At 37.5% G+C, this 26,873-nt stretch overlaps 1 protein-coding gene across 2 annotated transcripts in view; it reads right to left on the reverse strand.

Annotated features, from left to right (window-relative positions):
• Nucleotides 1–26,873, reverse strand: part of NAA15 (N(alpha)-acetyltransferase 15, NatA auxiliary subunit) — a 40,436-nt gene that overhangs the window by 12,977 nt on the left and 586 nt on the right. For both annotated transcript variants that reach the window (XM_010583620.1, XM_010583619.1), the window contains exons 2-13: nucleotides 14,384–14,468; nucleotides 13,396–13,500; nucleotides 12,514–12,671; nucleotides 9,825–9,959; nucleotides 9,505–9,658; nucleotides 7,026–7,145; nucleotides 6,266–6,361; nucleotides 6,023–6,129; nucleotides 5,532–5,604; nucleotides 3,544–3,713; nucleotides 2,703–2,855; nucleotides 379–507 (exon numbers count right to left, since the gene is read on the reverse strand). In XM_010583620.1, the coding sequence (XP_010581922.1) occupies nucleotides 379–507; nucleotides 2,703–2,855; nucleotides 3,544–3,713; nucleotides 5,532–5,604; nucleotides 6,023–6,129; nucleotides 6,266–6,361; nucleotides 7,026–7,145; nucleotides 9,505–9,658; nucleotides 9,825–9,959; nucleotides 12,514–12,671; nucleotides 13,396–13,500; nucleotides 14,384–14,468 (1,485 nt within the window). The remainder of the gene's footprint in view (nucleotides 1–378; nucleotides 508–2,702; nucleotides 2,856–3,543; nucleotides 3,714–5,531; nucleotides 5,605–6,022; nucleotides 6,130–6,265; nucleotides 6,362–7,025; nucleotides 7,146–9,504; nucleotides 9,659–9,824; nucleotides 9,960–12,513; nucleotides 12,672–13,395; nucleotides 13,501–14,383; nucleotides 14,469–26,873) is intronic.

Consider the following 26,873-nt stretch of genomic DNA (forward strand, 5'->3'; position numbering starts at 1 on the left):
TAACCAAGACGACATCCTTCCTTTAGTGCTGGGCTTGTCAGCTTAGCCAAGTTCTTTTTGGACTTAAGGTACACATACTCTTGGTTTGTACCCAAATACCTGTTTTTATGTACTCTGCCAAAAATAAAATTATTTCTGCGAGTTTTCTGTTCTTTCCTGGATCTTCAAATGACTTTATGGAATTACTTTATAATACACAGTTTACAATGGCATTTTTAGGAGGAAATGTAATTTAGTCAACTCACCAGTAGCCAACATGAAACAAAATCTCTCCTGAAGCTACATGAAGTATACTCTTACTGCTCAGAAAGGAAACATGTTAATACAGTAAACTTAAGCTAGTGTTTTCCAGCCTAGGCAGTTTAACTAGATACGTACTCTCTCAATTTCATGGCATTTCTTAAGTGCTTCTCCAAATTTGTTCATTGCTTTGTAAGCTTGCGCACATTCTGTCTGAAACCACATACACTGCATTTCATTTAAGTTCTCTACTGCCGAGGTTCCTTCCTAAAAGCAAAAACAGCATTATTTAAAAAAAAAAAAAGTCTCATTCAATTTGTTAACTGCCATTTCTTTTATCTGGTTCTAATTAAAACGACAAATAAAGAGGCTATCAAAAGAATGCTAGATTTCAAAACTGGAGTCCTGAAACTCAAAAACGCCACAGTTAAGATGGACTTGCTTTGTTCATTAATTAAAAAAAAAAAAAAAAAAAATCCTCTATGTTCCACTTACTGCAAGTCAGAAATACTTAATGAATAGCCAGGTAGTGACCATTTAACTGTGACAGTTCCTCATCTTTAAGACAGTAGAGACATTCATTCATTGTTTTTAAGAGTATGCACAAGTAACACATTGCAGCCTGAAGAAAAACAGCAGAAAAGTTCTAGCATGTGGCATGACACTGACACCTGCAGGATTTTTTTTTTTTTGTTTTGAAAACTAAAAATGCCATCTGTGTCTTCCAGAGACCTGTTGACTGAGCTAAGCATAGTAACTGGCAGTAGTAATAGGCTATCTGTTACGTGATCAGTACTAAGAGAGCAGTGGCAAAGCAAAAGGAATTCTGGTAGCTTTGACACTTTCCGATTCAAAAAAGCAGATTGTGGTTGTATTTCAAATCTGGTTTTATATATACTTGCATAGATCTGTAAGACTTAATCATATGCCTTTCAAGCTTAACGTCAAAGTCAGCTACTTGGGGTGGATGCAGCCATTCTGACTTTACTCTGATCTTGGAAAAAACAGGCTATTAAAAAATCAGCCAAGAGCCAAAACTGGGAAAATGACATAACATTCAAATGGAAGGGTAAGGAGAATACCCCAAATGAGAGAAAGGCAGTCTTCAAACCAGTCTGATTTAGGCAGCTAAAAATCAGAAAAATTGTTAGTTCCATTTTCATTATGCTTAATTTAGGTCTACTTTAATTATTGTTTTTTAATTAAGAAGGTTGTATTTGAGCACTAGACATAAGATCAAAAGGAGATGAAAGATTACACAGAGCAACATCATCGAATATTTTTAAAGTTCATTTTTGGGCAACTGGTATGCTTGCTTTTTTGGCATCATCTTGAAGCTGCTTAAGGCATTAAGAGAGGTCAATTAACCTAGATTCATAGCAGTTTTGCATCAAAAACTCCACATAAGGCTACTGAGCTTATATAGAACAGAACTTTCCCTCCCTCTGTGTTTGCCTGCACACAGCCTCCACTTCACAAAAACCCTTCAGCTTTACTTTATAAATACCCACCCCACGCCATTCAACCTACCTTACTCCAAGTTTCCCCTGCTCTTCAAGAGAGAAGAGAAAACCAGGACAAACAAACAAAAAAAGGCTTTACTTCCCCAGGTAGTTCTCAACAGCTTGTTGCCTGCCTCCTGCTGACAACACATAAATGATATTACCAGTATTCTAAAACTGTAATTTGCCAAATATTCTGGAAAGACTATATTGAGCTGTTTTGACTTTCAGTTATGAAAGAATAACAGCAAGAGAAGTCAATTAAAAAAAGTTAACTAACCTGTGAGACCATCAAACCTATCACAATGGGTTACTGCAGGGACAAAAACTGCTGCATGAAATTAAGCAATCTGCATAATTCAAACTTTTTCTGCCAGCTAACTAGTGATGGGTAAGCAGCCGTTTAAAAAAAAAAAAGGAAGAAAAATATGCAGTATGCAGCTTCCCTTCATCACTGTTAAACATGGCTGTAGGGATGAAAGCTTGTTCACAAAAGGAAAACATCTCAGAAACCCTCCCACTTAGTAGCCACAGAGAAATTTTGTTCCAAGAGAAGTCTGAATTCTCTAACTTACTACCGTTACAGAAAACTAAGAGACATGGGCAACTTTATCAGATCTTTCAAGGATCCTATAGAATCAACATTAAACCCAAAGTCTACTCTGAAAAAATAGTTTTCTGAGAAGTTAGCACTAAAACAGGCATGCTGTGTTTTTCCTATCTGGCAAAAATGATCAAATCCAAGCCTTAGAGTTTTCACTTAATACTATGGAATCATGCTTATCCAAGATTAATTTGAACCCTGATACTGACTACCATTAGTGAAGCAAGCAATCATAGTTGCTCTGAAACAGAACTTGAAGATTATAGTAAAGGTGAGTAGAAAGTTAACACACAAAGTTATTCCACAAGGGATTAGGCCCACATTATTCAAAAGAGCTATAGTTAAATGCAACAAACCCTCGTAAACTTAGAACACATTTCTTCTGCTTCTTTAATGGAGTTTGCTTTCAACATATATTTTGCACATTTGGAGTTGATAAATCTGTCTGCAGTGTCCAAAGCCTGAGCCTCGTCCATCCACCTTGCAGCTTCTTTAATATTTCCAGCATGCTTAAAGAGATAGAAATTCAAGTTAGATTCAGTAATTATAAAACATGCATGTTTTATCTACTCACTGTTTAATATAATTAGTTAATTTTTTAGACTTTTTTTAATAAATAGCTTTCTTCAGGAAGGCAACAGATCTTTAAAGAAAAAAGCAGAAAAATTACTTTCCCTCATTATGGAATTATAGGTCTTCTGGCACTAGATATTTTTCCTGAAAATGCTTAAAGAACACTTTGGATAATCCCATTCTGATACAATATCACAGTGTAGTTGAGAAATTTTTTTTTAGTGTAGTTTTTTATTAGTTGTTAAAAAAACAGGGGGTAAGAACTGGTGGAAGACATTTAAAACATCAACTAAATTTTTAAGTATGATTTTTAATATAAAAAATGTAACTGTAACTGAGAATTCACATTTTGCAGGATATTTGTCCTTTATTGACTTAAAAACCTTCATAGGGCCTTATTCATATGCAGTAAAAAACCCAAGTAGCCAAACAACACCCTTATCTAGAAACCCACTAAAACTCACTAAGTAATTTTCCATGGATTCTCCATGTGTCATGCTTAATGCAAGCTTTAACACTTCAATGTTCATATCAAAAACATTACAGGAAAGGATAAGCATGTATAAAAGTCTTCCATCATAACAAATGAATAACCTCTGGTCACTAAGAGTAAGCCAAACTTACCTTATAGATTTTTGCCTTCACAAGGAAGAGTTCTATCAAAGTGGGAGTACTTTCTATAGCAGCATTTATATATTCTAGAGCCAGGGATGGCTGTCCAATTTTATCATAATGTTGAGCCAAATAATACTGGACCCAGAGTAAAGTGGTTGGAGGTTCTTCTTTACCGTCATCTGGAGGGAGAAAAATTGGGAGAGGTTTTTTTGTTCAGTTTATTAACATGCCGGAAACAGAGTGCTATACATATAATTCTACCTCTGTATCAGGCTGTCATACCAGACCTGGGAGGGCTTCCAAACACCTGGGTCCAGGTAAGTCCATTAACTTCTAACTCTATGGTTTGACAAGACCTGAGCATATACCGTTCCCTTCTCATACTGTGGTTTTAAGGGAAAGGAAAAGCGAGTTAGTGGGTCAGAAGGGAGCTGCATTTTGTTCCAACTAGTCCCTTAATCAGGGCAGCCAGATGTGCAAGACTGCAGTGCATGATGTAGAGTTCTTATTTAAAACTGTTTTAGATAAAGGCTATAGCAAAGAGTCCTGCTAAACACAGTAACAATGTAAAGGATTTCAGTATGTTCAGCATTTACATGTTTTCAGTCCATAGACTTGAGAATTTTTAAACAAAACTGGCTGTCTGTTCCAAACCCTAGCTTTAAAAAGATATTCCATCTCCACCTTTGACAAATTTATCATCACTGTTCACCTAGATGTATCCCAGAAAACATTCCTATACACAATTCAGTTTTGAAAGTTAGAGCGCTCTGCTTGAATTCCAAACTACTACTGAAGTCTTCAAAGTTAAGTTCACTACTCAATTTTGACTATGAAGCATAGCACCTTGCAGGGGAGGAAAAAAAGGGAGGGGAGGCAGAGGGGGCTCTAGTGCTACCAAAAGATTCTGGTTCTTCAGTTTATGATATAACTTAACCATGCAATTATATGCATTTGTTCATTTTAAGGTAGCAGAAAATTGTTTATTTGGATGAAATGTAATATCAAAGCAAATATTGAATTGAACTGAAATAACAGTAAGCTGTTTCCTTAAACCAGAAAAGCACAGATGTGTTTGAAAAGCCTGGACAAATTTAAACGGGTATTAAGCGGCCATATTGTAGCCTATAGCATTAAATTCAAGGGAAAACTGTAACAGGCAACTTAGGTGACAATTTCGTAATGAAGTATTGCATTAATGTTTCTGCAAAACAGGGAAATAACTGGTTATAACTTTAATAAAAACATATTTAATAATTAGGATTATCTTGTAAAGTTTTAACGTATATTGTCATTCATGCTATCTTGATTATTACACCATTATAATCTATCTACCAAAATTTCAAGGTATTGAAATTGTTGATACTCTATGCAGAAAAGTTTTTTTCTTGGAGATTTTCTGTTACTAAGCCATTGGGCAAATGACTGAAAAAACATCATAAAGCTACCAGAGAGGAAACAATGAAGCCTGGATTCAATACATGTGGAATCATACCTCACAACAAAACAGCTGTCAGTCAAAACCTGGAAAACATTTTTTAACTCAAACAAAACCCCCAAGAACACAAAACCCAGCCCCCACCAAAAGCTCCAAAACTCCATCCCCCTGAAGACTGTGCTATCAGTATCTATTCCTTTTTGTTTGACATTTCTGTAATTAAAGATTTAACATCGCTTTCAAATTTCAGTTTCCTGGACAATGATAAACTCAAGTCTTGAAAATAGAATACTTGAACTCAAAACTGCAAAGATATGACCAAACTCATGGATCCATGAAAAATTTTTAGAACAAGAGACTAGACTTTGAATACAGACTTTATATTTGACAGCTTAAATCCATTCTAAGGATGGCTATCGTTCAGTTCTGTGTTAGGGAAAAAAAAGAAAAAACCCCATCATCTCAATTTCTTCACTCCCCAGATTCCTTGCCTCTGAATGGTCGTGTAATGCTTACACCAGGCACTACTGCCATGAAGTATGACAGTCTTAGCACTCACCATTTGGGTTAAATAACCTGCAGCTTCTTAGAGAGGTTTCATAACCTATCACGAGCTCTTCTATGATTGCCACCTACACATGCAAGACAAGACAAAAAAAAAAAAATCTGTGGGCAAGATGATATTTTTGTTTCAATTTGAACTACTTGGTGTTACCCAAACTAGTTATTTTTGGTAAAAGAATTGTACAATATCCGGAATTACAATACATATGGGAATGCACTCAATCTCACCTCTCTTTTTAACAAATTAAGACCAAGCTTCCCTTGGTTAACACTTATACAGCTTATAAACACTAAACCTTAGTTTTCTACATTTACCAACTTGGCACAAGGCTATGTATGCTTGTACTTGATTTCTTCTAGATACACTAGGCCATAATATACAACGGTGCTGATGGAGCGTGCACTGAAGAAAAAAATTTTCCTTCATCTCTTTAATGCATCCCAGCTACAAGGTAGAGCATGTAAAAAGTGGGGGGAAAAACCTACCTTCTCCTTGTCTTTATATAATGACCTCAAGGTATTGAAGACTGGTGGGCAACCTTTGCTGAAATTCATCCTTAGAAACTTGTCCAGACATTCCTTAAACTTTTCACCTTGAGAGGAAAAAGACCTGTTGATTTTGTTTTACCACACATTACTCGTCAATTGCAGACTGTTTATGCCGTTAAAACATTAGTATCTAAGAAACACGAGTGTTGATCACTACCTGCTCAGCCAAAATGCACTTACCTGACAAAAAGTTTAATGGTAATCTTCTTGGAACTAGTCCCCTTGGGTATTTAGTCCAGGCCTCTTCATAGATTTTTAACCTCTCCATCATATTAGCTAGAACAGAATTTTACAGTTTACTTTTTCCTTCCTTTTTAGGAAGAAGGGAAAGGCAGGGAGAGGGAAGTGATTTATATCTGGTTAAAAAAAGAATCAGTGTATATAGCAACTAATAGCTATATACTTCCTAAATAACATTAATTTCCATTTTATTCTTTTTAAAACTGCTGTACTAAATGATTTCAGGTATTCAGTATCTGTAAATTCCTCTTCCAGCAGTGGAAGACTAACTGCTTATCTCTCATCTTAAAAAACAGTTCCCGCCTTATCACTGTGCTAAGATCTTCAACAAAGAAAACCATTCAGGAGAATCATGTCTGTTTTTCCAAAACCTGTATTACCTACAACATAAGATATAAGATAACAGAGACAGTAAAAGAAAAAAACTAAATTAAAACTGTCTTCTAAGAAATAACTCTCTTCTTTCAACCACACACAAAGATTACTGCATTTTTGTGTTGTTTTGCTTTTAAGTAAGACAGGGTAACAATACAAGAAATACTTCCAGCCTTTCTTAAAGAAACATTATGACAATATGTACACACTATGACTAAAAACTAAAAAATAGTTTTATTATTTAAAGCAATACAAGTTTTTTATCCATATAAAAATCCCAAATGTGCAGAAACAACTTCTTTACTACAACATATCAAATCATTACCTGGTTTAAGTGCCTTTTCTAGGCCTTTGTAGTAGGCCCAGTTTTCGGGATTTCTTTCTTGCAGTCCTTTATAGACTTCAACTGCTTCTTCAAGTCTGCCAAGCTGAAGCAGGAGTTCTCCTGTATGAAATCCAAGAAGTTTTAAATTAAGGTAACAAGATACTGAAGCAGTGTAATATTAATCACTCTACAGTAAAAGATTAGATAATCCTTAACTCCACGTAGATTCTAATTTCTTAGAAAAAATGATCACAGTGCCATCACAAACTAGCTGACAGGTAGGCTTTTAATTTGATAATAGCTACAATTACAATACAATTCTACAACTCAGCCAGTAACTCTTGAAACTTACTTGAAAATTTAATGTTAAAAGCAAGATGCACATTTTTTTTCTCACTTACTGAAGTGACTGGTTACTTTAAGCGCAGTTTTTACTACAGAAGGCAATTAAAAGCAGTACACGGTATTTCATGTATATAGCATCTTGAAAACCAAATTGAAACTGCAGAGCTGCAAATAAAAGAATGGTTCTTCAGTCTGGTATTTCATAAAACTAACTTCAACTTTTTAAATCAAGCCGTTGATCTGATTAATGAATTCTCAAGATTCTGCAAGCAAGTTTCCTTTTAATGATACTTCATTATAAGATGCAACTGTTAAAAGTAAAGTCTAGATCTAACAACTGTTTAGAGGATCTTTGCTAATGCTGGAGTTGCAACAAAAGTCAATTTCCCTTTTCACAATGGGAAACCATATTTTACAAAGCTTTGCTATTGGCAAATGTTAGGCACTAAAAGATTACACACCAGAGGTGATACAGTGCCATTCTAGATTAAGGTAAGATTTTCTCATCCAGTTTCAAGAGGAAAATAGGAGTCAGCATTACCTCTCTTCTTCCCTATGTCATGCAACTGACACATAATTTTGTCAAGAGAAGCTGCTTCCCACAGATAGGATAACTTGAAGACTACATGCAGTATCTAATGCCAGGCAAAACATCAATGGTTCACTCACTGAGAATGACAGAATCTGGAAAATAAACCTAAATCCTTTCTCTGGGGTGAAAGTTATAATTTTTATCTAATGGTGGCAAATGCCAATACTATTTTCAGTTTCTCAGTTGTACTTCATCCACAATAGCTTTTGCACATACACTTAAAATCTGTAGACAACACTCATTTATTAGCAGGCTTTTCTGTAGTATGCACCGCAGCTAAAGTAGACCTAACAACACAACAGGAGCTGTGCCCCAAAAAATTAATCAGTTGTACCCTGTTGAAAGCACACAGACTGTAGTGCATTTCCATGCTTTTTTTCTGGTAACTTGCTAGAAGGTTTTGTGTTTTGTTTGGGTTTTTGGTGCGTTTTTTTGTGAAATCCTATTTCAGTACTAGTCTCAGACCTTCAGCAAAAACTTAAGGACACATAATATGTCAAAAGATCTTTCAGATAAAACCCAAGTCATAAAAAACCACTCCCACCCCCCAAAACCAAAACTCCCGCTACTGCGTCTTAAAAACGGTCTGCGAGAGTGTAATCTCTACATCTATTTCCATTTATATGCAAACCAAATAATGTATTCAGCAACTGTGGAGAGTTGTCTGCAATCATCTTCTTTGAGGAAGTACCACACACCTTCCGTAATACTGTCACTACTCAATTCCTAGTTTCTTTTTGCAAGACAGTGAAATTACTGTTAGCAAGAATAGGGAGCTAGCTACCACATCTACATGAATAATATTATAGAGTAAAAAGCTTTTTTCCCTTTGCTCCAATCCGAATAGATTCCAATGTGGGCCATGAACAAACAATACCTTCAATAGATTAGAAGTTTCACAGAAGGACTGTACAAACATCAAGCAGAAGAGGAACAAAGCATGCTTTTAAAAAGTGCACCTGTTAATAGAGCTGTAAGAATGAACCTTTATCACTCTGCAATTCCAGCTATGGAATATAAAATATAGTATTATATTGCTCTGTTATAATATTATACACTAGGATTGTAATAATACAGTAACAGAAGCCTACATTGAGTTGCCCAGCTAAAGAGCCTATTTCCATACACTGTAAGAGTGACTGAGTATAATTAAGAGCCTTCTACTTTGCCGAAGATGATTCTGCCCTTTCAGCAAGCGGTCTCCCTGTCAAGACCACTATCAAAGCTATTATAGCACATGTGTGGGTACACTACCCTAACAGAATTTCAGGACATCAATTCAGGATCATCTGAGTGAAATGCTCATTAGCTTGAAAGTTTCAGAACAGTATGTCTGTACTCTGTTGATGTCTTATCAACCTGGGAGAAGAGTATGACAGCGACTGAACAGCTGCAAGACAGGCAGTCTGCTACCAAAGCAGAATTAAATAAATTAATCTAAAAACAAATCAAAGATGAAGTTCCAAAAGATGGGAAAAGCTGACAGTACAGGCATTCCATTGTATACTATGTGTTTAAGTGTATCTTCAAAAAAGTAGTTACCTTTAGTTTCTTCGACAGCCAGTTTATCACAGATCTGCTTTTCATAGGTACAAAGATGCTCCAAGGCTTCTTTATATAGTCCTGCCTCCCGGAGGACTTGATTTTGATACAGCAGCAGTTCACTGTACTCATAGTCCACTTTATCAGGTGATGTCTACATAGGAAAGCAAGACACATGAGAAAGTTCAGCCTTCTAGAATGTATTTGTGATTTAATTCGACTAAAGAAACTGCATAAAGTTTTCACATCACGAAAGCAAGCAGTGTTTTATTTTTAGCTTAAGCAGCAATCCATACAGCAATTTCATGTTTGCCTCTTACCTGCTGTGTCTTCCTAAATTCCTCTAAAATTTTTGCTGCCATTTCATAGTCTTCCAGCAGATGGTAAGCAATAGCATAACCAATCCATGATGCTCGCTGTGCAGGTCGGAGCTGAAGCAATTGGTATCTTGTTTCCTGCAAAAAAGTAGCTACTAATTTTCCTGACTTTATTCTGATGCTCTGTAGAATCCATTAGGCAACACTCTGTCTTCAGTATTCTAATATTTAAGGAATGCCACTAAAAATCAGTTTTCTATATGCAAAGTTGTTTGGGTTTTTTTTAACCAAAAGAAAGAATAAATGTTAAAACACTACGATGGTCTTGACTGAATAAAAAACCCCAAACAACCACAAAATAACACATCATGTCCAAATGAATACTGATGAGTCAGACTAACTTTGTTAATGTATGACACACGTGCTTTTCCTGTCTTACCACTTATGAACAGAATGCAATTACAGATACTTTGGTTTGAGTTGCAATAACATTTACTATATACTGGTGTTTCAAATTCACCTTGGAAGTACATATGTATTAAATAATTACAAGTGTTGTTAGGCAAAATAGGTCATGCAAGTGCATCCCTGTTCTTCAGCAAGATAATTACAGCTGGAAGATGCAACAGATTTGCTTGGTATCATGCTGTTTTAATCTGAGGGAAAACTTGTTACTTGTTTTGTTACAGACTCCTGAAAGGCATCTTCAAGTAATTTAAAATAAAGGAAAGAAGTTATTACCTACTGGAAAAGCCCAGTCAGAAGTAGAGGTTAACAAAGAACTAAAACTAGTTATAGCAGTTTGACTAGAATGAGTATCACTCAAAATTTTATAAAGTAGGAGAATGTGGAAGTTAAAGTGAAGGGACCCCCCCCCAACATTATTCCCAGTTTTGAGAGTAAATTCACATTCTTTAGAAACTAGCATATGATCAGTCATGTATTACTGGCTTCTAAGCATGTTAACATTTAATCCTTAATGCATTCTGTAACCACGCGTTCCTTGCATGTTTAGCAATTATACATTTGTATTCACCTTTATCTAGAGGCCAAGAGAACACACATCTGCAGATGAATTTTGGCACCTATGCTAAGTTTTGGCTATCTTGTCTCAGCAAGAAAGAAGTCAAATTTCTAGATTACCAATATGAAAAAAAAACAGTGATTAAGAAATGTCCTAACTTGGAAATACGTTAACTGAAGACCCATGTTAGCTGATGGTTCCACACAGCTCTGAGAACAAAACTTGTTCTTAGCATACTAACATTACCCTAATTTGAAAATGAAATAATCTATGAAGAGACCAACTAATGTGTTTTAACAACCACAACTTTAAAGGTGCAAGGAAAATTTGAAAAGATGAAAACCAGACATAAAATATTATTCAAGGTCTCTCAAGTAAAAATCTCAAAGATTTTTTTTTTTTTTCAGTGAAAAGGAATACCTTATTACACCAGTCGACATCAGCTGAATCATGGACAAGTTTCCAGGCACAAAAACTGTAACTTAGGAGGAACTAAGTTTTTTTTTCTTTTTTCCAATTAATTATTGTTTGAATTATAAATACTTAGGGTAACCATTGTCATCCTTCCCTGGATAGCTCAGTAAGAAACAAACATGTCTTCTATAGTCATTGTTCTGCCTAACCCTAAGTGAGCTACACATTGATTATGGGCAGCAACTATGACTTACCCTGAACCACATACACATCTCTGTGATGTGTATACTAAACAGAAGCTGCTACTTTAAAAAATGAAGGTACTGGCAAGCTAGACATCAGCTCGCAATTCAAGATGACGGGAAAAAAAAATAATCTAACTACATTAGGAGTAGCATTTGTAGAGAAGACAATAGAAAGTTTGTATTCTTCTTTACAGAAGTATTACAGCCATGACACTACCACCTCGTAATGGTTCATTAGTGTGAAACATCTCACACGGCAAATACAGACAACTGACACAAGGCAGCAAATAACTGGGTGTGCAGTAACAGGCAGAAAGAGGATTCCAATCTAAGTTACCAAACTGCGTTCAGCTTTACTACAAAATAAACAGAAGAAAACAAGATAGTAATCTAAACATTTTGAGTATTAAATCAAGAAAGAAGAGGAATATTCAAGAGTTCTGATCCACAATCTTTCAGCTCAGAGGAAACGTAAGGAAATATTTGGACCCAAAGGAGCGGTCATTAATGCCCAGGTTGGTTGGGAAGCAAAATGTTATGTTTCATGCAGCATACTGCTTGCTTTGTACCACTACCCAACTGCCAAGAGAAAACTGGCGGCCACTGATTTAAAGGAGGAGAGATATATGGTAAAAAGTTATTGAAAAATGGAAACTCCTTTGCCTGAATAACAGTCATCTGAACACATTGCCTTTTACCTGCAGGGATTCTTCCAAGAAAACAACAAAAAGACCGGCCATTGTCCATTGCTGGATTATATAGCATTAAAAACAAAACAAACAATTCTGCACTGAGCTGAAGAAGAATCATTTAATATGCCATTAAATCAGTATACTTCATAGAAATTGCTCAGTAGCACATCTGCTTTTACCTTCACAAAGTATTGAGTAGTACAGTTTTAACACTCTGGTTCTAACTCTGTGTATTTTTTTAAAAGTGTCATTAAACAATTTGCCACCTTTGCTGCAGTTCCCTAGAAGTTGACAATAAATGCAGTATGTATACTTACCCTGTAACCTTCAAGATCCCTCATTTGAATCTGTAGCAGAGAAAGATCTCTCAAGATTTGAAGATTGTCTTTGTCCCATTTCAGTGCATTTCTATAGCATTTGATAGCTTCGTCATACTTCTTGTCTGACCTCTGAAGGAGGCCATAGACATGCCAACCTGGAAAACTCTGTTAAGGATTCTACTGAATTTGAACACAGAGAAAAGAGATCCAACATGGCAGTGACAGAACAGTTGGTAAAAAGCTCTTAAGTCATTTTATAAACCGACAGTAACATTATTACCATCATTACAACTCTTTTCCTCAGCTGTACAAAGAAACTGCTTGCAAATTGAAGACAGAGAACTTTTTGCTGGTTATATACATAGGGTGCATATAACATGCTGTAAACTGTATTTTTCATGTTCTGGGGGAGGAAATAAAGTAATAGGATCTCTGAAAAGACTATCAGGCTTACTCAAACACATTTTTGAGTAAGGGCTTATATTAGACAACTGAAGTGCTTGCACTTCCTGCATTCTAAGTATATGACAAGTCCTTATCAATGTAATGGCAACTACTAATGTTTTTAAAGCAAATCACATGCTTAAATGCCTAGTTCAGCCCAGCATATATTTAGAATTGCATTTTGATGATAAAAAAAATAAAACGCAAGCCGGAATAATATTTGAGCTAAGTGTGACTGCAAAGATAGCTGCAACGTATCTGCCCTTTGGATAGCTTAGACAAAATATTCTTACGTATTAGAAACAAAATTTAAAATTCTGAACTTCCAGTTTGAAGTCTAATGGTACTGGCTTTTGCTGCTATTCTATAAATTGAGTAGTTGTAGAAATAAACCTTTTTCATTCATAAGCAAAAGCCCTATTTCAAAAAGGATACAGACATGACTCTTTAAGTCATTCCTTAGGCCTCTACGCACAAGTTCATAAGCTTCCTCTTTCTTCCCTAGACAGTTTAATGTTAGTCCTTTCATTGCCAAGGTTTCTAAAAAAAAAAATAAATAAATTAAGATTAAATAAGTACCAGTTATTCATTTTCATAGGTTTTTAAGCTTAATATAGCAACTCGAAATATAGTATAAATGCAAATTTAGACTCATTTATCAGCATCAAGATTTTGCATTCTTTTTTCACATGGAAAACTATACTGGCAGATTATTTACTTAAGTATATCATGCATGACAATAAACTCTATGCATTACTTCCACCAAAAAGTAAAGCAGCATTTTATTCTAAAGGCACTAAAAACTGTCTGCTCTACAAACATTTTGGAGAGATTTTTTTTTTTTTTTTTAAGTAAAGGAGCATTGTAACTACTCAAGTATTTATTCACAACACTGAGACTTCCACGCATCCACCCATGCCAAACTAGTGGCAAAGAAAAAAAAACCACATTTCTGGACAGCAGAAAGAAACTCTCAACTCGGTATTAAGAGCTGATTGAAAATACAGCAAGGTACAAACATCTTCTTCTTTTACAATAAGACTATTCCTTCAAAAGAAGTAGCAGACCACAGTGCTGAACAACATTCAATCTCTTCCTTTTGTCTTTCACTTCTACATGAGTGAATAACAATTTCCCCTGAAAAGTGATTTAAGCAATACATACGTGTATTAAGAAACTTGCTATAATGAATATTAGACTTGCAGCATAAAGACTGGCAAGCTGTGACTACTGGTAAGATCCGTCTTTAAAATTACAAATCTTACCAACAATAAGTGCTTAACATGGTGCAGGTTTCTGAACACTCTTACTGCTTTATGGGCAAAAGGTTAACAATAAAGTGCTATAAATATCAAACTTACAAGTTATTACTCTATCCTAAAGTATAGGGGAAAAAGAGAGCACATGCCATTTGAAAACTTACCTCCATGTTCTGCAAACTTTGGGTTAGAAAGGATCTGTTTACAGAACTTCAGCCCATTTCTATACTGCTTATGTTCGTAACACCTCTGTTGAAGAAGAACAGAATACATTTATTCAAAAAGTTTAGAGTTAAACTATTTCTGCACCCCTGAAATTAAGCATCAGTGCAGCTAGTGCTTTTAGAAAATGTACTAATATTTTAATGAACCCTGTTTAATGAGCTTCCTGTGATTAAAAATTCTTTCCATCAGAAAAAATAGTGTATGCTAGTAAGAACATAAATTTAAATGTATAATTGAAGGCACGTTTTCATACAGCAATTTCTCAGATAAGATACCACAGGAAGCATAAGTGCCTACAGAGATTCAACCTTCCTTTAACATAAAGGCAAACCTTATGTCATAACGTATCTCGGTAAGCATTCAACTCACTTTGGCTCAATTCTCTTTCACAGAAACACCACGAGACAACCTCCAACAATCATACAGGCAGGAAAGAAAATTAAATCACTGGAACTTGGCTTAAACTATCTCCGAAAGCAACGTCTTGCGATCAATTTGAATACCACATATATCTCATATACATCCAAACTTCAAAACTGGTATATGCTAACATTAGCTTGCCATACTGGAAATCAAAACATTCCTCTACAGTTTTATTAAATCCAAATCTAACAATTTCCTTGTGTTTGAGTCTCATTTCATTATGCAAGGCGACTGCAATGCAAAATGGCACACAGCATGAACTTTTAAAACCAGTTTTAGCATTTTACTTCTGTCAATCCACTCCCCGTGCTCATCTTTAAATAGAAGCCAAAGGAGGAAGACGTCATGTTGTAAACACCAATTCATTCACTTTAAATCACTTAAGCAAATGCTAGGAATTTCTTAGGTTTCATTTTACTGTAGTACCAATGGCCCGACTTGAGTATAAGAGTAAAGAAACACACATCGCTCGAGCACAGACCCAAATCCTATGGTAACTAGGAAGTCGCTCATAACAGGATCTCACTAACTCTAGTTGACCAGTTCTGGTGGCAGGATGGCTGACAGGAGTGTAAAACTGGGTACAGCCGACAGTGTTCAAGTCCTCCTAAGTAAGCTGTTGTTCAGGATTCCACCTTTCCTCACACTGCTTCAAAGTAACTACACAAGAGCATTCATAAGCAGGTATGGACACCATTTGTCCTCTAAGCACTCCCATCAAAAAAAGTTAGGAGGGGCAGGCCCAACAGGTCCTCCCATCAAGCACAAAGTTCTAAAAATAAAACTTCAGAAGTTACACAAATGTTATGGAAATGCTTAAAAAAGAAAATGGTGTGTCTACCTCAACTTCTCTGCTTTACGTTGCTTTTGCAACACTGGTACACCAGTAAGTGGATGTATTATTTTCTAGGTACTGAAGTCATACAGCTGAAATATCAAGGCTGAAGACCAAGAGGCATCACAAACCAAGGACCTTGCTCCCCCCTATCCTGTCACCACCCTTTGGAGAAAGGGAATCATGGGAACGGAAAGAGGAGGAGGAGGAGAAGGAAGATGCTCAGAGAGAGCATCCAAAGCAGGATGGACTCAGAGAGGAACATGTCAACAAAAGAATGATAGAATGGTTTGGATTGGAAGGGACCTTCAAAGATCATCTAGTCCAATGTCCCTGCCCATGGCTTTCACTACATCAGGTTGCTCAAAGCCCTGTCCAACCCTGACTTTGAACACCTCCAAAAGACAACTCACTCCATCACCAAGGACAGGAAAAGTTAGCAGGGCAACCACCTAGCAAAGGAAGATTAAGGGTTAGGTAAGAGGAAACCTGTATAGGCATCTTTTTTTCTTTTTTATTAAACTTGACTGGTTATTATTTACACCTTTTAGTCACTACCTGCTTTCAAGTAGCTGGCTGAGTCACTTTAATCAGCCACTGGTCAGAGCTGACAGAGAGCTTACAGGTGACAACACAACAGGATCAAGCCTTTTTTTTTTTTTTTTTTTTTGATTGAAATCATCACTCATAAGTTACCACCCAGGCCTCCTCCCTGAAAGTAGAACTGCCATTTGCTCCCACCTAGGTGGGTGTGAGAGCAGCAAAACCTGTCACAGAAGTGGTGCAGCCACAGGAACTTAAGAACATGTCTCCAGTGTAACTAACGCACTGTCACAAGCAGAAAGCATACTTTGGGGTTTCGCAATTTGTCTTTAAGTACAGCTGCTCAGATGCTGGCTATGAACATGAAATCTTATCTCTGAACAGTTCCATTTTACATACTCTAACAACCAGTCTTTCACCTTGAGGTTTAAGGAAAGTCAGCCAAGATGGTATATATGCTAGAGACAGGAAATATTTGCACATAGATTTTTCTTGGAGTAACACAGAACTTAAGATGCAAGGTACTTTGTGTAACAGAGTAAACTCACTGAGAATTGTAATGAATCCTCCCTTTAGGCTGCAGGGAGGAAAAATTTACAAGTTTATATCCACTTACATCTACAGAAAGGTTCCCATCAACCCAGAGAACACTGGACAGGACCAATAAATTATCATAACTGATCATATACTTGTATCACCTGAAGTACCAAATGAGGAACTAGCCACAGCTGCATATATCCCCCAGTGAAGTATCATAGGGCTCCATTTTCAGGTGTTTCTAGATCAAGACAAGTTGGACCGATTTCCTATATACAACTTCTCCAACCTTTCAGGTTAGTATGTTGAGCCTATTTCATTCTGTTAATGGAAACATTTCAAATTGTGTCATTTTTTGAGTTTTCTTATTCTATGTATGTATTCCATGTACACATGGTACGTTTTGACAGTGGAAGGGAACAAATGAAATTGAGTTCATGTTTTGTCCTTCTTCAGAAAAGAAGAATATTTCATCAAAGTGGGTCCAACAGCATCACTGAGACTCCACTACTTGAAGCCATGCATATACCTATGACCTTCTCCAAAGATGTGAGAGAGAGAGAGAGAGAAGGAAGTCAGGAATGCAGCATATGCCACCATGGCTGGTAGAAACCTTGGTGAATCTGTGGCTCCAAGGAACAGAAACATGAAAGAAAAATCATTTAAGAAAAAGGAGACAGTAAATATTGAAAAGGGGAAAGGAAGAACAAAAAGAATAACACAAGGAAAGTTGAGTGTGAGTAATACAGAGCATGGGAGAGAAAATCCTTAAGGGAGTCAGTAGTTTCTGAGCAAGAGGAGAAAAAAAAACCCAGAAGAAAAAATAAAAAAAAAAAAAAAAAAAAATCACAGAAGCGGGAATGGTGACATCTCAAGTATTCTTGGGGCATAAAGATACAGGCTTGCTAGAAGCAGAAATTGTCTTTGTCTGGGTAGTTTCTTTCCTCCCAGATGAATAGCTTGTAGTAGTCATTCCCAGACCTCCAACCCTTACTTTGGGACAGCTGTTCTGCAGAAGTAACATACATCTCTGCTCCAGAGACCACTAAAAGAGCACAGTTGCCTCCTCTAAGCTAAACTCCTGCACATATACATTTCCAAAGCCAGCAGTCAGAGCCTGCTTGTGATGCTTGACAGACACGTGTTCCAGCTACAGCTTGTGACATCATGCAATGAGAAAACATAAAAGCTAAACTTCTAAGAAGAAGGTTAAGGCTAATGCTTTAAAAGAAAAGAATCTGACTCCCCATCAGCACGGAACCTCTATTACACATTTGCTGCCCTTCAAAGCTTTTCCTTTAATAAGTTACTAGATCTTTTAAGATATCTAACAAGCTTTTCCATACATGCTGTGGCCAGAATTACAGCCTACTCCAAACACACAAAGATTCTTTTATTTTCTATATTTATAGCAAGGAAATAGCACCTGCTTTAATACAATTCTACAAAGAATTAATAAGATGAGGCAGACAGAGTATGACTCCTTCAAAATCACGCAAGACCATAGCAGGTAGGAGAGAATTTGTATCTGCACCACTCCCATACCACCAAGTATTTATTCAATGGATCTGAATGCATGGTGATTACGAGACAGAGACTGACGGTGAAATTATAATGAACAAAGCAGCCCATATTCTCTAGAATCCCAAGTCTAAGGTGGAAGCAGGGCTCATGTTCTGGTCTTTGGATCCCTGAGCTGTACTAGGGCATCTGTGCAGAATCAGTCTTCAGCCAGCAAATATCTTGCACGTACACATGGCTCAGCATGCCAAGTGTGAATGATTTCTTCCTCGATGGCTGCCATAAAGAAAGGTGAAAAGACTTCACTGTTTACAGCTTATCTACATCTGGACAGCTAACAGCTACATGGAGTTTGTTCCCCCTCACCCCAGTTTTCCAGTTTTGAATCTTCCCTCCCTAGTGTATCTACTTTCTAAACCTTGTTATCAAGCCTACAGCTAGCAATTAAGACTGACTTGGATTCTAAAGCAACTGCTCCGGTTATGCACGAGGTTATACACATGGGCCATGCTACTGATTATAGTTGGGACTCCTAAGGTCTGCTGACAATAGCACAGAGATGACTCTTGTCCAAACTTAATTAAGCATTGTTTTCTTTATATATCATATAAGCAAATACATTTTCATAAGTGCATTTTAGAAATTTTACAGCTGTAAGTTTGAAATGTACAGAAGTAGGCTCTCTAGTTCTTTGCTACCTGTAAGCAGGCAGCACATTTTGCCTCTGACATATTCCTTCCCTCTCAAAACAGACATTTTAATGGTCAAGTACATGTGTTTCCAACTAAAATGCAGGGATAATAGTCAAGTGCAGCATTTTGACATGCAGGTATGTATCTCAGCATCAAATACACAGCACATGGCAGACCAGATTCTGCCGTTACACATGAAATATTTTGCACATATGCACTTCCAGAAGTGCAAATCCTCTTTATCACAAAGCAGTCTTCATGTCCTGCAAGCATTTAATAACCAAAGTAAATAATTTAATAGCCATCCCAACTTAAATTTGCTATTTGTAAGACATTTTATAATCACTACACTGCAGATTAAAGTGTCCTGTATGTTCAGTAACATCAATAGTTAACATGTTTAACTCAGTATAATGCCAGGAGTTACCACAGGTCTTACTAGAAGCTTCACAGCACAGTAAATTTACACTGCCACTAGGCATGACTCAACTTAACCCAAGCAAAAAATCACCTAGATCACAACACAGAAAGCAGAAAACTGCCTTTCTAGCAGGGGCACTTAAGAAGACACGTATGTCCAATCTAGCTGATTCAAAAGCATTTTAAAACCACTTTGCAGTAGTAAAAAAAAAGTCTCATAAGAGTCCATCCAGGCTAGATTTTGCAGCTGATTAAGCAGGTGAGAAGCAGACCCAAAAGTGTCTCATGAGCAAGCTGAAGATAGTCATAGGAGAACAACATACAGGAGAAGCTGCCTTTTGTCTTCTTACCTGGAAGCATGCAAAACTAGAGGTTTTTCCTCAAGAATAAGTACCAAAGCAAAGAAGGTACCCATTTGCTCCCCAAGCTCACAAATGGGAGCACTGGGGTGTTATTGATTGCTTTCTTTTTATTCTTACTTGGAGCAGCACAGCTGGTTATATGAAAGAGTGGGGGGAGAGTAAAAACAATATACCAGACCCAGGTGTGTGGGATGGGATCACATTCCCAATTGTTATGCCCTTTGAACTGGAACATTAACAATAGCATGCAATTTCTACTAAAAAGACAGAATTTTGCAAAAAAACAATATGAAGAACTTTTAACTGTTTTCTCTTCTAAGATTACATATTTTCCCAGGTCACACTTTTAACTCCAACTTAACATCAATGTTTTAAACTCCCATGTCTGCCAATTAATTGTATTAAAACAAATGCAAACTCGAATACTCTAAAAAAAAAACAACCCACAAACCAAAACAAAAACCACAAAAACCCTAAAACCACCACCAAAAATCCTGCAGGAAATGACTTCTCACTGACAGTAACTCCATTAAAGCAAGCATCCTCATTTAGTCAATGCTATGATGGACTAGCCAAAGAATATTATTTTCTTCACCAAATGAGTACCAGAATTGGATTCAGCCCCAAGAGAAAGCAGAGATGCAAACTTAATTTCTCATTGCTAGTCCACTGTACTCAGCCTCTCTTCATCAGCAGGTTACATAGCTTGTGTCATCATAGGAGGCAATATATCGCAGACTATGCCCCATCATATACAAGAGTTACCTGATAGGACAACTGATCTACACATGGGCACAGGCTAATTTTTTACTTGCATCTGAAAGTCCCAGGAGAAATTACGATGGAGACCGGGGCTGCTCTGCAGGAACAATTCAGGGATTCGGCACTCTGCTATCCTCTTCCCTGAGTGTTTGTGAGGCTTGAGCAGAACCAAGGTGGACAAATCCTTTCAACTACAGCATCGTGCTCCTTAGCAGACTCCACAGTTTCTCCCCGTAGCAGCCATGAACAGGTACACTTGTGGCATCACGTAGCAATGTTGGCAACTACAATGCCGTTAAGACCTTTGGCAGCAGAAAGTGTTAGCATACTTGGCCTTAGCATTAGCGAAGGTGTGCACTTACAATGCATGATATGCATGTCTGCCACTCAGACACTCTGCTATCTATTTCTTTAGCACAGTTCAGATGCAGCAACTTAAAAGATGGTAAGTCCAGGCACTGCGCAGCTCAAGGCTGTTTTCCAGCACAGTTACTCTCTCTACAGCTAGACTAGATCAGGTCAAGTCACTAAGGTGCACTAATTCAAGCTAAATGTAGTAAAGAAGATTCTGAAAGCTGGAAGTATTAGGAGCAACTACTCACCGTGAATTAGTGGGTCTTTTGAACACTAACCATATCAAACAGCTCAACAGCTCTAGGCAAAAGCTTCCACCACGCTGATTCAGTTTCACGACAAATATAAGATGTTTAAACTCAAGGACTGAAAAAAACCACACAAACCTTACAGATACGTTAATGCTGAAAAACTCTGGGGCAAACGTGCATGATTTTTTGCTGTCAATTCAAAAACAATCATCCTCTTCCATTGCTCTGTGGTGTTGATGAACAGAACTTCTGTGTAAGGAATGGCTTCCGCAATTGCCTAATTGAAGAGACAAAGAAATCCTCCTGCACAGTTTGCCTTACTTTTTGGAAGTGACCAATACCTTCATTACTAGCATTGCTTGGTAGAATTTAACCAGAGGAACAGAACAAGTTCAAAGTGAAATTAGTTAGGAAAAAGATAAGAAATATGTGTACCTTTTCATTTAATACTGAGGTAGGAAAAAAAAAAAATCTATGCTATGTCTATGCTTTTGAATTGGCCTTGTTCCTGTATTTGACAAAATCTGGCTGGAAACAGCTGTTGACAAATAGTTTACAGCTCTTCTAGAAGTAAAACTAGAAATTCTCACTCACTGAAGCAAGACTCTTTCTGAAAAATTTGTTATTCAGCGTCAGTTCTATTGGCCACTACTTGCTTACTTTAATCTCTCCTTCTTGGGGAGAATTACCATGAATTCGGCCATGTCAACTAACATCAGCTGACTTCTGTCCATTACCTTGGAACACCTATGTTCAGGCTTCACCTCTGAATTTCACAGGAAACTGACCGGACCTCACAAAAGATCTGGTATGCACAGGATATATTTGGGTTTGAATGATCATTTGAAACAACTAAGTAAATCAGTTCAAACTCCAAGATATGGCATGAAAAGGCCTAAAGGAGCCCACACAACAGGTTGTTCTGGACTTACATGAACATTTCAACTCAGCTGTATCTCGCAACATAGCCCAAGACACATGATGAGGCTATTGACATTTTCTACCCATGTATTATGTCCAGAGTACTTTTCATCCTTAGCTCTGAGATATACGAGATGTTCTCTTGTAGTGTTGAGCCATTGCAAAATAGTTAAACGTGGCTAGTAAGGTAAGAAAGGTTGTTCTTCAACATTACAAGGTATGCTAACTTGATTGTGTGGTATCATAGAAGCAAACAGAAATCCCTAAAGCGAGTCTCATTGACCTCAGTTTTAAGGGTGGCAATGAATAATTGTTCATTTTCTCTAAATCCCCTACCAGCAAAATCAGAAAAGACGTAACTCCTTATCACCACTCTTGTTGCATTGACACAGCACTGCTGTGGACAAGAGATTTAAACTTGAGATGCCCAGAAAGTGCCATCACCAAAAACTCATTAAGAAAACCTTTGAAAAACAGGAACGAACACAACTTGATCAAATTCTAACCAAAATAAAGGGTAGTACCACATAAACTGGATTAAGTCCATTGCCCCAAGTAAGATTAGTTTCAGATCATTACAAAAAACACTTTGGGTCCAGCTAAGAGTAGCTGTAGCTGTAACAACACAAGACCGGGTATGATCTTACAATCATGAAGAAATTCGTATGTGTTTCTATTAATAAGTCTTTTGTTTTCATAACTGAAACAGGTAAGGAACAAAATTATGCTGCTCCTCAGAAACTTACAGCAGGGAATCCTGGTTCTACAATTTCTGACAGCCCCAATAACAACAAATGGCCTAATCTGGTGAACAGGCTTTAGTAACAGCAGTATTGCTCAAGTGATTCCTTAATGGCATCCTGGAGTCTCAAACAGTAATTAATTTCTTTAGCAAGTTTGAGAAATATTTCTGAAAAACAAGAACAGTGAGTCTGCTTAAAGCAGCAGGTCTGTTCTTTACTTCCATTCCAATGTTTCAACCAAGACATAATTTTTGCTATTACTTTTGGCAAAGCCAAGCGGGGTATTCCTTTTGGCAAAGGAAAAACAAGCAACTGACATCTCAACAGCCAAGACATTGGAAAAGCCTTGTTAGCAATTGCATGTTTCAGATGAGATAGTATGTGGTGAAACTCCAGTGGTGAGCATACTTGATTACTGTACAGTCATGCAAATGCAACAATGATTGCATGCAAAATGTGCTAATTTATTTGGTTACTGATAAAAGTGAAATTCTGGAAATTGGTCTTTAATCTTGAATCAAGATCACTTAAGAAGAGATTTTCAAGTCTGCCACCTCAGCGACCTTGAAGTCAGCACCTGAACTTCTACAAGACAGAACATTATTTTTAAAGGACTGGTGCTGGTGAAAGTGTTAGTGAAGGAGAAGCACAGGTCTGTCTAGTTTGAAAGTGGAGGGACAGGGAGCAGATTCTGGAATGAAGAAATAGGAAGATGGCCCAGCAGGAAGGACTTGGCATATTTACAGCAGACATTGCAGAGACACTGTTCAATAAGCTTTCTTATCATTAGGAAGTTCCTCTATCTTTTAGTAGAACACTTGTCAAAGCCAGCATGGAAAGGAAGAAGACGAGCTCAAAGATAAATACCATCAAGCACTGTAGCATCACCATAGAAACGGCTAACTAAAGGTGAAATTCAAACCCCCCTCTCTTGCAGCAGACACCTTGGTTACTGTAATAACCCACTAGGGGACACAGGTTCTGGCCATGCCTAATCAAGCCTGCCTAGCACATAAGGTAACTGATACAGAGACTGAAGATGTATGGTTCTCCAGACATCATGAAGACCACCGATAATCACCAGTCCTGAACAAACTGAGAAACTCTGATCTGCATACAACTTAGTACACACAAGCCCAGACCAGCATGGCATCTTGCTGCTTCAGTATGCTACTTCTACAGTATGTACTAGAGTTACAAATCAGTAAAACTATTTAAACAAGGCCTGAACACACTTGGTTCCTCACTTGAACTGTTTGTTTGCATCATAAAATACAACGATGTTTCACTTCTTGAATACTTGAGACTTCTCCCCGCTCAAACTGTATTCAGCTAGAGGCTAAGCCCACTAGCTATGGTGAGAAGTATTTGCATGCTCTTATTCTGCCAGAACATCATGACTCCAAGAAGTTTATCCTCTGCTGCTTAAAGGAACTGAAAAACTCTTCCATGTAACATATGGCACCTCCAGTAGCTTTGTATTTAGTATTTCTTCAATACATTTTCAATATATTTAACTTTTACATCCAAATAGAAGTTAATTGAATACTGTCTTTGGGATTTGTGAAATAAAAGTGAACATATTTGATGAATTGTACCTGATCAGATAGAGTGTCTGAATAATTTGGCAAAATGCCAGGAACGTTCATCAGTTATATTTAATAAAAAATTAAAAAAGTCATTCCTACTTCCTACAACTACTAGTTTTATATTTGCTAGTAAGAAGGGGGGGCAAAAATGGAGTAAACTGCTTTTTCCATTACTTCATAGGGCATCCAGCCTTCTGAGTACCAAAAAAGTCAACTTCTCCATTCCTTTGACTCCTGCGTTTGCTATTCTACCCTTCCCTCTGCCTCCACCTGAATTCTTCTTGAGTAATATCTGGTCTGCCTAGAGATTACGTGTGTCCAAAGAATTATATGGACTCAATTTTAAATGTTCAAATGGATCAAAACCAAAAAGGCAAAAATGTAGAAATCCACTTTTCTTCTAAATTCCACAGAAACTTTGAGCAGAAGAACAGGACTATCTACCTGCAGGCTTAACAGCAAATAGTTAAAACTATAAAAACAATATAAGCTAGAAACTTTCTTTTTAATGGAAGTGCAAGTTTAAGCAGAATGGCGATCGATAATCCTGTGGATTTTTTTTTTATTCAAACTAATCATGCAGATTGCTTTCCCTTTGTACTACAGGAACACTAAACTGTAAAATGCCTTTCAAATGGAAAAATGTTTCTATTAGAACCTCCACATACCTGTAAAGTGACTAGAAGAGGTTAGTCTAGTCAAGTGTGTTGCAACACGCAAAGGCAAAGTGCACACGCTTCTGAACTCAGAATTTGCCAGTTAAGTGGAAATGCTGGTTTGCAAGCAAATCCACAGGCAAAATTTACTGATCATGTAAGATGTTTACTACAAAACAAACAAAAAAAACCCAAACTCTGAAAGCTAGTTATTGCCTTTTGCTATGGAAAGCTGGGCAGCTTGGTGTAGACCTTAACATTTAACATTTGTTACAGGCATACTTCTTAAAAACGGCAAAGAAACGAGGCCTCAGGAACCTACACACAAAATCAGTTTGCCTTTTTTTCATTTTATGCTTCACTTACAAAAATACAAGGCTGCTACCTACTTAACTCTTGTGTTTACTACCTCTATGAAAATCAGAACGTGAATGATTTTATATTTCTGTGAACAGCCTGTGCACCAATAATTATCCATTTGAAGGGTAATGCATCCTTTCAATACCACTTGGGCTGCTTCCCAAAGCACGTGCTAAAAAAAAAAAAATCTCATCCAGGCACGCTCAATGGAACAACTCTGCGGTCTGCCCGGGCCAGGAGACAGCATGTGCTGCACCAGGGCCAGACAATCAGACCACCTTGTTAGCTGGCCGGGGGCTCAGAGGTCCTGTCAGTGAGCCCACTGCCCAGGCAGACTCAAGCTCCTCTTGCTGCTGTTCAGCCACCCATGGGCCAAAGGAAGAGGCGGCAGAGGATACAGCATAATGAAGGGTTACAGTCTCCTGAAAAGAGGGCGAAGACCGAGGAGAGGCTGCAGGAAGAGAGAGGTGGAGTAAAGGCACAGGAGTAGGGAAGTAATGTTCCTTTGGACTTGCACTGATAAATGGGACTTCCTAAAAGACGCCTCACTAATTCAAGTCAAACACTTAATCAAAACTTCACAAAGTAGGGCCATTATCCGTAACAAGGCAGACAAGCAGTTCATTAGCCAAATTTTCAGTGTGATGAAAACCAGCTTCAAGCCTTTTCTGTTCACCACGCGCTACAAAGGCACCTAATCACAGGGCATTCTTAATACTAGACTACACAGTCACAGGCTCATCCCTGCAAGATACAGGAAAACGTCAAAATGCCAGAATAACTTTTAGCCTACCCAGTACCCGAAACTCTTGTATTTTTATTCAAGTTAAAAAAAGGACAAAATTAAAATTCCTTCAGTCTATAGAAATCTGCTTGGACCGGAGCACACCTTTGTTTTTTCTGACCTGAACCAAATTGCGAAGCTTTATCCAACTCACAGGCACTGAGCCAGCTTTTTCTCCAAAGAAACTCTTACTCTTCCCTTGGTTCCTGCCCTCCACAGAAATACTCAGCCAGCCATGCACCAAGCTCAGGGGAAAAAAAAAACCAAACAAAACAAAAAAAATAAAACCAACAAAACCCCAAAATAGTCAGTTTTAAACACAGACAGGCTCCTCGATTCACTTTGTCTTGTAACCACACAAGCCATCCTCAATGCAAAGGAAGATGGGTGAGTGAGCGACAAGGCTACTACTTTCCCAGCTCATAACACACCAAAAATTACACACTTGGTACAAGGCCATACCAACTCCCACGGAGGACTGAATCTTTCAAACTAGAAGTAAGCTTTACCGTTCACTGTATCTACTTTTTAACCCCAACTGAAGCTGCACATTTCATGATGAGATGCCCATGCACAAGGATTTCTAGTTCTACAGATTTATTTCATTTTCACAAAATATTTTGAAAAGAGAGTGACAGAAAGCTATACTCACCCCCCCCCCCCCCCCCCAGACGCC

The sequence above is a fragment of the Haliaeetus leucocephalus genome, unplaced genomic scaffold (assembly GCF_000737465.1).
Source record: "Haliaeetus leucocephalus isolate CR32 unplaced genomic scaffold, Haliaeetus_leucocephalus-4.0 Scaffold924, whole genome shotgun sequence".
NCBI lineage: Eukaryota > Metazoa > Chordata > Aves > Accipitriformes > Accipitridae > Haliaeetus > Haliaeetus leucocephalus.